Source organism: Melozone crissalis, unplaced genomic scaffold, assembly GCF_028551555.1.
Source record: "Melozone crissalis strain CALT ecotype California unplaced genomic scaffold, PUWL_Pcris_2 ptg000023l_1, whole genome shotgun sequence".
NCBI classification, from domain to species: domain Eukaryota; kingdom Metazoa; phylum Chordata; class Aves; order Passeriformes; family Passerellidae; genus Melozone; species Melozone crissalis.
The window spans coordinates 28,314,297-28,331,149 of NW_026535801.1; the positions used below are offsets into that span (position 1 = coordinate 28,314,297).

Sequence of the window (16,853 nt, forward strand, 5' to 3'; positions counted from 1 at the left end):
GCAAGGGATCTTCTAAAGACCTCTATCTTTCCCTATTCTCTGAGAAACAGCTTGGAGAGTAAAAAGTACAATTGGTATAATAACCTTCAAGATTAATGATTATATAAGTGTTTTGAAAGTTCTCATGCACTAAAATTTGGAAGTCACTGAAAGATGTAAAATATGCACTACACATCTGGAAAGGCAATATATTAAAAGAGGTCCTTCATAACAAGAATAATAATTGAGTATTTTTTTTAATAGCACTACTTTCACTAATTGTTCTTTGTTTTATAACTAGGGAAAATATCTAATAAAATATATTAAATATTTATATTTTTCCTATAATAATCATTAGAGAAACACTGTTTCCACACTTGGAATATCCCAGTACAGGCACAGGCAGTTAAAAAATAATAAATCTCATAAAACTAATTTCTTAATGACAATGGAAACAAATATTTTAAAGTTCTTTATGCAAGACAAAAAGTCTCCTCTTCACCCTAAAAAAATAAATCCATATTGGCTGAAATGACTTGGGGTTAGGGAGGAAGGAATTCTGCAAAGATCATCTTTCCAGCATTGTGAAGAAAAATGACGTCACTACAGAATTTCTTGGTTTATATAAAAGCAAGAAAATATTACTTATCAGACAATTCTAATTGTGTGACTACACTTTTTTTTTTAATATATAACAAGGTCACCTTAGCTTACACAACAGTTCAGAAAAAAAAAGGCAAAAAAAGGCACTGGCACCTGAGTTCATGCAAGGAAGAACATTTCATTATCCTTACAGCTTGGGGATCCCTGATGGGAAAGGGCCCCAGGGACAGCAGCAGGCTCCCAATCAGACCACAAAGGAGCAATGCAGCAGAATTTCCACATGACCAAATAGCCTAAGAAAATTAAAGTTTTAATAAATCAGGGTCCTCCCCGTAAATCATCTGGACCTGTGTGTTTTTCCATCTTCCCATTCCTGCACTGCTACTATGCAAAGATCCAATCTTAGAGCTGAAAAAAAGTTTCTGTGAAAACAACACTTTTTCAAGAAGGTACCTCAGGAACAGTTTGCAGGGGCCTCTGCAGCTGATGGGTGTCTAACAACAGGAAACATGGAGTACATTATCCCAAGGTGGAATACAAATCTGCTAACCAAGGAGGAAAGAAGAGGATGAGCAGAAATTAAAGACCTTTGGTTTCTGCTGCTGCTGCTGACTGCAGATGTAATGAAACTGTTCTTTATTCCATCTTAGATACTGAAGTTCTGGTCACTGACTAGCTCTCTACCTTTCCACCTGTCTCTGTCTCCTCTCCATTCCTCTCCTTTCTCCTCTTTCCAATCAGTTTGCAAGTGTGTCTCATCACTAAACTGGTGTCTACATAAGATCACACCCCTCTGCCAGTCCTGGAGGGGTTTGCAATGCTTTGTTCATTGCTTGCATCTCTCTCTCTCTCATGTACCATTTTCACTAGCCACAAGCAACAGGTTTCTATTTCTCTACTCATGAGCTTCTCACTACAGGATTAATCCAACATTTAGAAAGGGCTCAGAGCAAAATCAGTACAACCTTGTAACATATACTGAAGACCTGAACACTACAACTCAAACCAGTTTATTTATTTGGATTAATCTAATCTAGGAGTGAATCAGTAGAAGTGAAGTGACACACTTTTTAGCAGCAGGAAATCGGTCTTATTTTACAGTATATAACAGTACAATAAGAGTACTCTTGTAAATTGGCTCCCCACAAAAGAATTGGTTTTTCAGACAGCTAGAGCCACTCATTTGTTCCAAAAATGTACCAAACAACTGCAAAGAAATTCACTGAGCTCTGTAGGCATATGAATTACATAACTATTTGTTCCATATTTATTCAGAATTTTTAAAGCTGCCTCTTTAAGCCTTCAATTGCCATGGAACATAATTTGCAAACAAAAATAATGAAATTTGGTCTACTGAAATACAAGAGTTGCTGGCCAAACTCCACCATGTAAGAGGAAATTTCCCCAATTTTCCACATTCACCATCCTAGCATGCCACAAACAAGATTTTCTGTCTTAGTAGATGCCTGGAGGGGAAACAAGAGCTTTCTGGCTGTGGCAGACAAAACTGCTGGAGATGATTGGAAGACATTTATGTTTTGGGACCAGACATCACCAACCAGAGCCATGCCAACCACTCTTCCCACCCTATGGAGTCCACTCTTCCCACCCTATGGAGTCACACCCTATAGCTATTAGCACAAAAGTAGCAGAGACAAGATAATTGAGAATATCCACAATGTAGGAATGAGAAATTAGAGAACATTTCTCAGCCTTCCTGAGTGAAATGGTTACAGAAAAGATGCATTTCAGGCAATTTGCAAAGGCATAAGACTAAAAAGTCAGTAACAACAGCACAAACTGTCAATAACCATGTTTCTTGGCAATTTTTTCTGGGTCAGAGTGAATTGCTGCCAAACACCATGCACAGAGAATTCCTGAGGACACTGCTGATGTTAATATCAGCATGAAATTATCTAGACTCCACCTTAATATCACTTTACAGTTAACCAACAATAAAAGCACGTTGTAAGGTCACGGAATTCATACAAAACTCAGTTAGCTTAAGGCTAGCTCCAGCATCTCAACAGTAAAGGGTTATTTGAAATCCAAGTATACCCATTTTATTCAGACATAAATCCATACAGAGTGCACTTGACAAAAACAGATATACTGACAGTCTGAATTATCCTTCCAACAGAAGAACTGCCCTGGCAATACCAAGAAAGACAGATTTCCTGAGAATGTACTCAGGAGGCCACCTTTGCAGTAAGCTCAGTGTGTAAAACCAGAATTAGAAGCAAATTAGTAACATGCAAACAGCATCTCAGTATCAGGCAGCCTTAAATCTGAACAGTCCTAATTACAACAAAGGAATAATGGTTGCCTCTCCAAAATCTGTAGTAACATAGCAATGAAAACTTCTGGAAAACCTTGCTTCCCTGCAGCAAGAATGAATTACTTTCTTCATTTCCACTTGAAAGTAGCAATTTGCTTTTTGTTTCTTCTTTTTCTTTTATTAGAGCAGAGGTGGGAAAGGAAATAATCCATACGTACTTACCGCTTAACACTTATTTGACTGGCAATAATTACTGTGCATAAAGGAGTTTAAATATATCTTAATACTAGTATAGCAGGAAGCATTATAACAAGACATGCAAAAACTCATTCTCTAACCCAAGCAAACAATGTGGGACTTCTCATTGCTACATGTGGAAATTTGTTCTGGTCTTGCTTGGAGGGTGTTAGGACTAGGAGCTAAAAGATGCTTTAGAATAAATTAGCACAATTATAAATCTGACAAGAAGATTAATATTCTAACTATGTTCACAATAATTAACTCACCAAAACAGTTCCAGAGTCATTATCCAGCTATGGTGGAATGGGAAAGTTTACAGCACCCCTGTAGATTTATAAGCCAATTAAGGGTGACCCTCCTCTAGACTTCATTAGAAAAGCCTCTGGTTCAGCAAAAGCTCACACGTGCAAGCAAGAAGTTTCCCAGTGAAAGGGAATGCAAGGGATCTTTATCACCTCTATTAAAACACTTTCCCTGCTCCCCTGGAAATTACACATTGCTAGTGCGCCCTCAGCCTCCTGCCAACCCTCCAGGCCTCGCACAGCATCCTCACAGCTGAGAGAAGCACACGACACCACTGGGGCACTGCTGTGGGAGGAGAGCTCTGCTTTATTCCCTGCATGACCAAGGGGTCAGGGGCCAACACCAGAGGAGCACTTCTGATCTTCTGATGCAGCTCTGGGGTAAAGGCTCACAGCCCCTGTCCCACCCAGAGCCACCTTGTGCCTTCCATGAGCAGTGGACAGCAGCTTTATCAGAACATGCACCAAACCAAGTCAGCTGATACCAGCTGGCCACTGCTAACCAGCTCCCTCCTGCTCAGTGTGCACGGGCCTGCACGGAGTGTGAACTATCTCTGTGCCATCTCTGCCATTTTCCCTCTTCATTGCCTTTCTGCACAGATTCATTGTTCTAATATAAAAGCCTTCTCTGCCACTGTCAGAGGAGTCTGCCTTTATCTCCAATTCCACAAGCTCTCCTTCTCCTTTCAAAACTCTGTATAAAAAACATCTCTTTTCTCCTTTTGTTGCATGCATCTATGCCTGTTTCATCCCTTCCTTTGTGCCTTCCTGCATAATTGTGTTTTTCAGCTTTGTAAAGTATTTTTCAATATAGATAGCATAAAAATTGCAATCTAAAATGAAATAGCATTATATCACAACCCACACTTTTTTTTCCAGTAAAATACACAATTTGGACTGACTCAAGCTGTGATGTGTATGCAGGTAAAGCAAATGCTGAATTATTCAACACTTAAAAACACTGAAAAATCATTTACTTGTTACAAGCAATAAGATTTATGTTTTATGTCTCCCAATCAATAGCTAGTGTGTCCACACATAGCTGATTTATCCATATTGAAAATATAATTATAAGTCTAGTTTTCTCTGAACCAGAAAGTCCTTTTGTAACAAGATTATTTAAATACAAATAGGGTTGGAAAATTGGTTTTAAATGGCTAATCTGTCTTGTCTTCAACTCCAGCTGCAGAATTTACTAACATCATAAACACAGGCTGAGTGAAAACTTAAAAGGTTTTCTGATTCTCCCCGCGATCTGTCTATGCAGTCCTCATTAACAGGGAAGTTGATGGGAGCTGCATGCAAGCTGGGAGAGGAGGATAATAAGCCTTGTAATCTCTATAAAGAGAAAGGGACTTTTACTGGTGATATGTCATATATGCTGGTGTGCAAACATCTGTCTTACTGGCAGCCCAATAAAGAATTTATGTGCCCAGGTCTCCAGTGCACTGCAGAACATCTCTGCCATATGGGTGGACCAAACTTATACCCACAACAACTCCTCAGAGCATCAGAGCACTTGCAACAGGGACCATCAGACATTCTTGGGATCATTAAGAAAAGTTTCATCTGGACAGATTTACTTGGGGATTACTGAAGGCCCTGCTGCCTTCCTGCTGTTCCCACCACCTGTGTTCAATGGCCCGGTGATATGCAGTGGGGAAAGGCTGGGCCAGTGCATGAAAGAGAACACTGCAGTGTTACCAACTGGGAATATACCATGGCTTTCTCTCTGAGTCATGCACATAGGCTGGGAGAAAATGCAGATCAAATCTGACTTAGCTTGAGTAGAAATTAAGGATTGGTAATTTGCCACCTCACCCTAACAGAGGAAACTACTGCCCTAAATCCATCTTTCACCGCCCATCCAACCCACCCACAATGCTGTGTTTAACTGTTAATTTTCTTCATACCAGTGTAATTGGTATGGGGGTCTGGTTTGGGTTTATGTTGGAAACAGTCTTGATAACTGAGAGATGTTTTTATTCCTGTTGAGCAAAAAACATCACTGAACCAAAGCCAGCACAGATAGAGATTCCCAAGTCTGGAACTCCCACACTTGTGACAGACTGGTACAGTGTACACTGCCACAGATTGTGACAGTGGAGGCTACCCTGGGGGGCAGCTTTCCCAGCCCTGTGAAATGGTCCATTACCTTAAGTCAAGGGCAAGGGCTCTTTCCTAGGGGTCTGCAATGCAGAACTTCCCTTACAGCCATTCAAGAGCCAGATGTTCAGGACAAGCACCATGTTGTGCTTGTCCTCATTTCATCCAAGGGTCTGAAAAAACCTGTAACATTCAGCTGGACAGCACACTTCTATGTTTCTTCTTAGTTAGAAAAAACCCAAAGGAAAGGATAACTGCCAATAGAAGAGGAACACTGCATAATTTGAAATTATAATTCTGTACATGCTTCTGAAAGCCTCTTTGGCTTTCCTCTTTGTGCTCTGAATGGCTCTCTAGACCTAATTTAATTCAGTGAAGAAAATCCAAAAGTGCCAGGGAAAAAAAAATCAACTTTTTCTTTAGTTAGAATAAAAAATGTACAGAAGGAATTCTTGATCTTCATTAATTCCATGGGTAGGCACACAAGTTCCTAAGTGTTAATGAGACTTGCCAGTTCAGGTGGACTAAAGCATCTAATGAAATGTCAAATGAGCCCACTTTGAATTTACATTATCAGATATTTCCCCCAGGAAAGTTTGGTGAAGCATCCTAACAAACCCTTCAAGCCCTCTGGGAACATGAAGCAAATGGTTCTTCTGGACTGGAATTACATTACTGGCTGACTTGGTCAGTGTGACTCCTAGAAACTAAGGTAATGGGAAAATTATCCAAATCCTTTGTTTCTTTTTCCACACCCAAAGTCTCAATTTTTTTTTCCTCAATTATATAGAAAATTATGCTCTGTAGTCTATGGTGGTTTCCATTAGAAACCTGTACAAAAATTATCTCTCCAGAAAACAAGCATCCAGGTCTGCTGAGGCTTTGGAAGTTGTGTCAGTTTCTGCCCTGAATCAACTTCGTGACTGATCACTCTAGTAAAACAAGAGAGCCCAAGTTGCTCACAAATCCTAATTCACTGTTAAATGCCTGCTAGGCTTGTTCTTATTCTCATGTGCAGTATTAGGTGCCAGATAAGAAACTCAAAAATTGAATCCTTAGGGCATTAAAATTTGCTGTGGTAAATTCTATTTGTTGTCTTTTCAAGTTTCCCTTTGAGAAGAAAAAATTAGAAAAGAAAAAGTGTTTACAGAAAGAAAAGGACTAAAAAGTTTGACATGTAATAAAAAATTATTTTGTCTTAATACAAAATTTAAACAAGCCACATAATATTTTCAGGCAAAGAAGCACTTAACTGACACCAAATATGTAAAAATTTGTCAGTATTTCAGATTCCCAGGGTTGGAAGTCAAGAGACAGATTAAATGATTGCTATATTCAGTCCAAATTCCACTGCTTTTAAATATATATATATAAAAAATTTCTATACATACAATATATACCTATATATACACACACACATATATAATACTTATACATATTATATATATATATATAAGTATCAGAGCAAAGACAGTTTAATATAATATTTTAAGTGACAGGTGAAGCACTTGACAACTTTATGACCATCTTAGGACCAAAGCTGCTTTTCTAAGGGAAGAAGGATTTCATTAGCTTTCCCTGAATCAAGCCATGATAAAGCAAAGTGATGATACAATGCATTTTAGATGCACAGAAGTTCACCTCCCTGTACATGCATCTCCACTGCCACCACACACTTGGGGAAAATTAGGCAGCTCTTCTCCACTCTTACTGCTGTACCCTAGCTCCCATCACTCACAGTTATAATGTTCTAAAGCAAAATCTGCTTTTGTGACACAGCGTTTAAGCAAAGTATTAACCAAAGCAAAAACATAAGTGTACTTGGCTACACTTAACATACTCCCCTTTATTTTTGTGAAGAATCTGTTTCTTTTAACACCACGTATTTTCATGCTACCACTACACCCAGAGCTTGGGAGGAATCCCATTCTATGGGGAGTTACCCATTCACTAGCAACTGACATTTTCTGTACAAAAGGAAGGCTTGCAAACTTTTCCATCCACACCTGTGGTGCCACTGCTGCCCCCAAGCCCTCCTACCAACAGCACTGAACTTGTGACGCAGCAATGGTCAAGTCTGCATAAAAGTATTAGAAAAACCTTGATCACTCTCAGTGTGTCTCCTAAATCATCCCACAACCCATGCTGCAGCTCCAGCCTTCTCCAGCTGAGGAGCAATTTACCACCCATCTTCCTCAGCGTAATCTCTCTTGTTCTGGCCAAACACGTATAAGGCACAGAATTAATTTTCATCTTTCCTGGAGGAAGCACGGAGTTGATTAGCCCCATTTACCCTGGTGTGCCTGAATCAGAGCCAACCAGGCACAAAAGCACACAGGTCATTTTAACTGCCCTGATCATCCTCATAGTCTGAAAAGCCATGTACTCCTGAGGGCCTAAACTTGTATTACACAGACAGTCGGTGACATAACCCATTTAGATCAAACACCCCGTGGAGTCGCTCAGGTCTGCTCTCTCACCACTGCAGCACTCCTTGGATGTGAAACCAGAGCTGCTTCTCCAAATACCCAAATGAGCCTGAACCAGGGAGCTCTGGGGCCAAAGGCCCTGCCATTCAGACCTACCCAGACGGCGTCGTCCTGTCGGTACTGCCTCCAGTTGCGGCCGGTGTCGCTGAACATGAGCGCGTAGGCGGTGACCCAGTCCGAGCTGCCGTACCTGCCCTGCGTGGCCACCGCCACCACCTCCACTCTGTCTCCCAGATCCACCTGCAGCCACTGCTGCTCATTAGACACCAGCGGGGACCAGCCACCAGCTCCTGAAAGATTGGATGAGGAGAATTTAGGTGACAATGACAGCACAAAAAAAAATTTTGCTTGCTAAAGAACCGTTAAATTATTTCAGGCCGTCACAGAGGAGTCTACTTGAGCATGCGGCTGTTTTCTCATATTTTAGTATTAGGAAATACACTACATGAGGTGTGCTTCCATCAGGTTATTTCCATTAACCTAAAGCTCATGAGGAATTTTGAATTTCTAAGACATTTAAAAGAAATGTATTATTTTTCAGCTGTACAAACATCAATGAGGTTGGCACACAAAAAACCCCCCTGAAAAATCATATCTATTCCGTCCTCGCAGTTCTGGGAATGTGAATTTGTAACTTGCAGTTTGCTTTGATACTTTCCTTTTTGCTGTGTTCTGAAAGAAATGCAAAGTGTTAGTTATTTTTATTTGAGCCCTATTAAGTATTTGAAAAAATTGTTTAATTACATCTTATAAATGCATTTCAGATAATTTCTTGTAAAGCTAGAAACTATTTGATTGAAAAACTAAAAGGACTGCCTTCATATTGGAAAGCAGGCTGTCTCTAACATGAGCTTCTAATTCATATTTGTCCTTTAAAAGTACAGATTTGCACTATCCCTTGAATTCCTTCATTGGAAGGAATTCACAATTGGAATTCACAAACAGGCTTGTGCTAACACCAAGCCAAAGAAACAGAACTGCAACCACTGCTTGCATTTTACCACTTTGCTCATTATAATAAATGGAAGATTATAATTAAAAAGAAAACCATTGCAGACTGGAATATATTATGTAATGGTCTCCTGCTTTCTTTTACACCCTAAAATTACAGGCTATGTTTATTTTCCTTTAACTTGTTTCTCCTTGCACACATTTATTCTCCGCATACACCCAGTGTTCAATTTAGCCTCACCAATAAGCAACCAATGCAGCTATGAAGAACACAAGCCATCAAGCAAGTAGCCAAGACAGCAAATTTTGAGGCTACCACTGCTTCTGCCACCCAACACTCTTTTGTTTTGTCATTATTAATGAAGTACGGAAAAGCACTCCAGTACGACTACAGTGAATACAATCACATTGGGAATAAAACTGAACATTTCTGTCTCAAAGTTGTTCTATGAAAAGTTTATTGAAGTGAATAGAGTTGAAAGATTAATAAATGTGGTTTCTCTCAAGGAACTCAATTTCAATAACTCAGCACTTCTACAAACATTTTCTTTTCCTGGATGGTATTGTACTTTCCAACTCACAACTGAAATCTCTTTGTCTAAGAGTAGGTGTTAGAATTGTCATTATTTATAATTTATTAGTATAGGATTTATCTGAACTCCTGAAACAGAACCATATCTATTCCATACCCGTATTGTTCCTGCTCCCCTGGATGACTCAGCCTCCATTCTTCTACAAGAACTCTCCAGGGAAAAGTTTGCAACCAAACCAACATGTACTGCTTCTTAGTGCCATGATTTACCCTCTTCAATCACAACAGAAGTCTTCATCATCACTGATTATTTTACCTACCTTAAATAGAATACTCTGTCCTATGAGTACACCATGAAACACCTAATGAGAATACTAGGAATTTCATCACTGATTTCTTCTTCGACTACTTTATAGCTCTTTTAACTCCATACCTATATATAGCTTATATAATACCTCCTCTTAAAAGTCCTAACAAGCTTAACTCCCACACCACCAATTTTTATTTTGATTTTTTAAGTGCCATATAGAAAATATGGCGTCTACCTTTAAGGTACAAACTACAGAGCTGTGTTCAATTGTGACTATGGCACACAGGAACCAAGGGCAAGCTACCTTTGGATTGTAATATCCAGTATCTAAAATAGACTCTGAACACAGTAGTTGCTGCCTGGTTCCCCCCCCCCCCCCCCCCCAGTTTTATTCCAGGAATTGATATAAAAATCTGCTTCAGAAGTTCTGGCAAAGTTGTTCCATTCATGACTCAAAAAAGCCTATTCTAAATGTTTTCAGCATGTATTAAAAGAAAGTTGGCATTTTCATCTTTCCTTCATTCAACATAGAAAATGACAACTAGATGAAAGAAAATGGCACATAACAAAAATATTTGGTGAGTTTTCCATTAAAAACACAAAAACTTTGCTTTCTATGTTCTAGTTTATACAAAAATTCTTAAGCCAAGCCTGTTAGCACAGATGCTTCCCAGCAGTATGTCAAACATCATAACTAAATATCTACTTTATGCTTTCTCCCTTCTGCTGCTAGAAGTGGCAGGAATGTGATATGCTTTCAACAAAAGTGTTTGGCTTTACTGTGCACTGCTATTTTCCAGCTTGAGCACAACACCACAGGCTTCTAATTTCGAATTCAAACAAATGATACACACTGAAGAGAAATTTGGGAGATCTGTGCTGAGCTTGAGCCCTAAAATCATAGATTGCATGGTATCTCTGAACTGCATCTCTCTTTACATGACAAGCACATTTATCTGCTGGGAATGTCACTCTTTAGATGCAAGCACTGCAGACACAGCACTGCCACCTGCTCATAGCATCACCTCTCCAAAGCTGGTCTTCCAAGAAAGATCAGTTACAGGCCATGCCTTCACAAAACAGCAGCTGCTTCATACATTTTTTTCCTGTGGAGAAACAAGCCCACTGTGTTTCCCCTCTCCCAAACCCTCCACCATTACCATTTCCACAGGTGGACAGTAATTCTGCTGCTGGTAAGAATGGCAGCTAATATCCCAGCAACAGCAAAGCTGCATTGGCTGCATGACTGAGGGCAGAACTGAAGCTTTTCCCACTGGGCCTCTCTCAATTCTGCAAACATGTAGCTTCTGCTTGCTTCTGTGGTTATCCCAAATCCTCACCAAATACTGCTGTGAGTGACAAAAATCAATAAAAGTTCTTCTTCCTCCACATTTACTCCATCATACAGAGCAGGTGGCACAAGGGATACTGGCATTTTTTCCAGCACAGTCTGTGTCTGCACATTTCTTTTATGCACATCATTCCTGATAGTGTGTCAACAACCCATCCTGTATTTTTTTTAGTAAGTACCAAAAAAGCACAACCAAAGCAGAGCAACTACTTAGAGCCCTTTGCTCCTCTACCTACCTTGATGCTTGCCCTGTGGACTGTTTGCCAACAGAGGCCCAAGACAAAGGACAAGAAGGCTCTAATAGGCAACAACACAGGCTACTGAAGACACAACTTACAGCACATCAAGTCCTCTGAACAGATTCAAGCATAACCCAATGTCTTTTTCCTGCAATTGGGCACAAAAATATTGAAGAGGACTACATAATTTTTTTAATTGTGGTATAAACACAAACCAGACAAAAATTTGGCTTTGATTATGCCCATCAGATCTGCACATGTGTTTTGGGCGTGTTAAGATGTCACACTGGCTGTCACACAAACACAAGAGAGACAGGATCCTCAATATTTCCCCTCTCTACCCACCAGGTTCCCAGTGGCATCGACAGGATTCTGCCCATTGTGCTAAACCATCATTCCTCACAGCTCACACATTTCACATCTTCTGGGGGTCATTTCAAAAGAGGTATTCAACATGTAAATGGGGGAAATACCCCAGCAGAGAAACAATACCACAGGAACCTGATATATTGTTCATATTCTCCATGGCAACAAATCATAATGTTAGAAGTATGTGGAGAGCAAGGATCTGATGGTTTCTCAGTTGGAAACCCATACGACTCCAAGAAATATGATCAAATACTTTTGTTTCTTTTTCAGACTGTTTGTACATTTTGCCATAGTTGTTTCAAAAGTTGCATTTAAGCTCAGTGTTACACAGTCAATGCTTTTTGATGTTCCCCTGGGCTGCTCAGGATGCCCATACTTATTTGTACTTGATCATTACAAAGCAAAGGGAATTATTATTTCCACCCTACCTGCCTTACAAACAGCTCAAATGGCTTTATATACAGTATATATTACTAAAAACTCCTGGACTTCCCACTGCAACTAAGTGCTTCCCTGCTGCAGAATTTTACTTTAATGCCCAGATCAAACACTTCCTGGCCATAAAATAAATTCTTTTTGACACTATATATGCTTTATTTTCTCATACATAATTGCATATACTGACTACTCAGGCTGAGAGCTAATAAGAACTGAAAAATCTTAGGTGATACAGTCATACTGTAGCAATTTTCTTATTATTTTTCATTATTTATTTACTGTATTCAAAATAGCTGATAAATCCCTCTTGTGGGAAAATAATATATTTCATACCTCAGAATCTTATTTATCAGAATTATACTAGCTCTTTAGCATTACCAGTACAGATTTATCAGCATTTTAATTAAGCACTTTCAGCTGTTCACACAAAGCTTTACTCATAGGTACTTTGTGTGTTTGTTTTTCTAAATGGCACATTCCACTACTGCAGGCCTTTTTTTTAAAACAACAGCCTTTTACTTATGTTATCTATTACTGAATAAACTTGATCAATTAGAACTTTCTGTCAATAAAGGACTGGGTTGTGCTTTATAAATTCATCTCCACTTGTTGCATTCATGTTTACATTAACAAATATATTAATCTGGCTTTCTACCCAGAGCTCTATTCCTTGCAGCACTGTCTTATCAATTAGAAGCAAAGCTAAGCCAACTCATCAAAACAAGCCACAGACCAGTCCTTGTTAAGAAATGTTATTTCCTGTAAAGATATCTCCTATTTGCATTCAAGTATCAGTCCAAGAAAGTTTCTACAGCCACCATCTAACTACTGCTTGATCCTCCCATCCAAGCTCAGGCGCTACGTAGACTTAGTTCTCTTCACAGTAGCTGGTACAGAGCAAATTGTGCTGTAACATTCTGTATTGTGTTGACAATACAGAAATGTGTCTGCTGTTGCTGAGAATCGCTTAACACACAGGCCAAGGCCTTTTTTGCTCCTCACACCCCCCCACTAGTGAGGAGGGTAGGGTAAGCAAAATTTGGGAGTGGACACAGCCAGGACAGCTGACCCCAACTGACCACAGGGATATCCCATCCCATACAGCATCATCTTACAGCTGGGGGATGCAGGAGGAGGTAAAGGAATGTTCAAAGTGATGGCTTCATTTTCACTCTTGTGATTCCCTGCCCCATCCCAGCAGGGGCAGTGAGTGGCTGTGCAGGGCTGAGTTGCTGGGGTTTGTGCAGGACATGTGCCCAACATGGGCCTCAGAGGGTTTGAGATAATTGCAGATTTGATTGGAATGTAGTAGATTGCATTTACAGCTGTTACTGCTGGTTAGCTATTAATCAGCAGCTTCTGTGTTTGCCATGGGGCTTGCTTCCCTTACTGCTTATTAGAGTCTATTGCTCATTAGTAGCTACTTTTTGCTTTTGCTGCTTGCGGTCCTGCTTATCATCTCACTGCTGGGCCTGGGAACATTTTGATGACAGCAGTGCCCATGCTCCTGGGCTGGCAAGTGGCCAGGGCATCCCTGCTGCTTCTGTGCACTGGGCAGGCTGAACTCCAGTGTGAGCTCAAGCCAAAGGGGTGTGACCTGTGGATGAGTCCCTGTGGCAAGAGGACAGCTCAGGTGGCTGTGGCTGGGAGAAGCCCATGCCAGAGCAGTAACATCTCAAAGTGCCTGTGGCTATGGTTACAGTTGTGCCACAGCTGGCACCTCTGGAGGGACTGTGGACCAAGGGTAAGTGCACACTGCAGTAGGTACTCCCTGAAGCACCGTGGCTGAGCATGAGGCTGTGCTGGAGTACATCAAAGCCCACCACAAAGCAGGGACTGCAGCCCTGAGGAAGGCAGGAGCAGGATTACCTCTGACAGGACTGTGGCTGATGTAAGGCCATGCTGGAGTGAGCAGCTGTGTGGGGCTTCATTGTTTTTGGGGGTTAAGGCACAGCAAGTCCCCATAGGAACTCTGCCAGCACTACAACTGCACATTCCTACACAAGTCCATGCAGCAAAAGAATCAGACAAGGTAGAGTTTAGCTTCAAGGTCCCTGCGTTGGCCTCAGCTCATCAGTTAGCACATAAGAACTCAAAACATGAAACAAAAGTTGCTGAAACAACCCCCTTACTTAGGGCTTGGACTTTACCAGTGTGATACTGGATTGCTAAAAAACTACAATATCTTACCCCTCACTACATGACAAAAGTACTGTGGGACAGTTAACTAAGACCTGTTTCAATTTCTGACCTTAAATTGAAACTACTGTCACAATTTCAAACATTGTTAGTATCTCTTTAATATAGAGTACAGCCAGAGCTTGACTTGCAATACTGATTTTGAACCTCTTCCTCTTTTCTACAGATAAAATTAGCTATTGGAGCCACCTGCACAATCACATAAGCATATCTATTCACCATCTCAGCCAGCAGTTGGAGACAAAGGCAGGGCAAACTCAAATGTCATGCTCAATGTTTACAACTTCCTTTTGTTGAGCAGTAACCACATGATCTTTTACTTGCTGAGGAACTCTGGTTCAAGAGTTCAAATATGATATTGTAACTCCCATCTAACACTTCTTTAATGGCCAAACAACTCCTTATCATTAGTGCCAAGCATATAAGAGAGAGCCCTTTATTGTCTTTCTATAGATTTATCAAATGGTGTTTGATTAAAACACACTTCAGGGATGTTTAAGAATGAAAATTCTGATTTATTTTCAATTAAAACCTTTTTTGCAGTAGTGTTCTTTCAAGTATTTCCTAAAATGAAATTCATGTGTAATATGATAATACAGGGCTTTCCACTTTTAGATGCTCTACCTTGGAAGTAAGATGAAAGCTGACAACCTGAATTTACAACAGGATGTCAAATGATGCCCTAAATACTGCCAACTTCTCCTTTCTGGTACTATGCTTCATATTCACACTTCCACCTGGTGTGTGAACTCATTATCTGGACCTCAAACATTCATGATGGCGAATGTCTGAAAAGTTGTTTTTCACATTCACTATTTCTGCAGGGTTGTGTAATCATTGAATTCCACTGGAATTTCATACCTAGTTGCTATTGTCTTTAACACATTTTAGAATACGGTCTCAAACCTAGAAACCTTTAAATTAAAATATGGGAACTCATCCAAAGCAAAAAGACTGTCTCAACTTCCTGGGTGATATCTCTACAAAGGAAGTGGAGATCTTCACAATTAATAGAAGCTTTCTATAATAAAGGAGGAAAAAGCTCCTACACAGCACACTCTCAGGAGCATAAATTAACACACTGCATAAAAACAGCATAGAAAGATATTCTTTGTAAAAGTGATTGAAACAAATAGTTTAGGCATTTAACATTTCAACCTTACCATCTCTTCTGTTGAGTTTTGCAAAGCTGGGACTGTGAGTACTGAAGAGCTCAGAGGAACTGGTAAGGGCAGCTGAAGGTAAGGGAGATACCAATGCATCATCACAATTATCTGAAAAGAAAAACAAAAAAACAAAACATACAGAGGTCATCCTATGAGCAACACATACACCAACATGTGCTATCTCCAGGTGGTGTTTTTTCTACTTAGTAAACAGGGAGTGGACACACAGCAGCACACTTGTGCTTAAATTCACATGTGAGAACTGAAATTAACCCTCCAGAACTTCCCAGTCTGGTGGGACAACCATCACATGGGAGCTGCTAAGACATTGAAGGCTTGAAAAACTGGAAAATGTTGTGCTTTCAGTGAATGAGATTTGATTGTCTACCCTGCAGTTAAAGAGGGCATAAAGAGGGCACCCTGAGATAACATCCCAGGTGTTCTGTGTTCAGTACAGTTTTTCCACAGAATAGGTGGAAAATGTAGGAATTACAGCTTCGTATTTCTGTGTGGATGTGACACACAGGAACATGCCACGGGGGCTTTTGCAACATGTAAAAGTGTGTCCCATGCTTCACAGGTGTCTCAGGCTGCACTAAAATCTCAAAACCTGAACACCTCCGTCATTTTTTCCCCAAGCTCACACAAACCTGCAGGGCCGAAATAGCTTTTTTGACATACATGAGCAGCCTCTACATTTCTCCCCTCTTTCTTTCACAACTGCTCTGAGGACAGATGGGCTATGCTAATACTCAAATGGAATTTTTGAGCCCATAATGTTTGAACAGGGACAGAATTAAATAAAGTAAATTTTCTCATTACAATGCTGTCACATAAATACTCAAGAACATAATGCGGGGTTTCAGTAGGGAATAATAATAATAAAAACCCCTCTCATTTTTAATTGAATCTCCCATGGAGCAAACATGGACCTAATTACTGGAAAAGGCCTGCAGGTCACCAGGATCTCAGGCCACCATAGTCTTCTTGCACTCAGAGAGTAAATATGCAGCTTACAAGGATTGGGAGGAGGGGGAGAAGAAAAGGCTACAAAAGACAATAAAAGCAAAACTTGCTTGATAGTTATGAAAATTATTTTAGATTATTCTAAACCTGAGTAATACCTTTTTCATATTGAGACAGATTACATTAAAATATTTCTCATCCCTTTCTACACAGACTCTCAAGAACAACCCAGATACTTTTGCAATCAAAATCCAGCTCTATATGAAAGAAAAATCAATGCAATCAATATAATTTATATCAGTGCATTGAATGATGGATCTCAAAAACCAAACTTC

General features: G+C 40.0%; 1 protein-coding gene across 1 annotated transcript in view; it reads right to left on the minus strand.

Moving 5' to 3' along the window:
- The window catches only part of CNTNAP5 (contactin associated protein family member 5), a 261,242-nt gene that overhangs the window by 176,790 nt on the left and 67,599 nt on the right, over positions 1–16,853 (minus strand). Inside the window, exons 2-3 of the mRNA XM_054277569.1 lie at positions 15,550–15,660; positions 8,094–8,287 (exon numbers count right to left, since the gene is read on the minus strand). Coding sequence (XP_054133544.1) covers positions 8,094–8,287; positions 15,550–15,660 — 305 coding nt within the window. The remainder of the gene's footprint in view (positions 1–8,093; positions 8,288–15,549; positions 15,661–16,853) is intronic.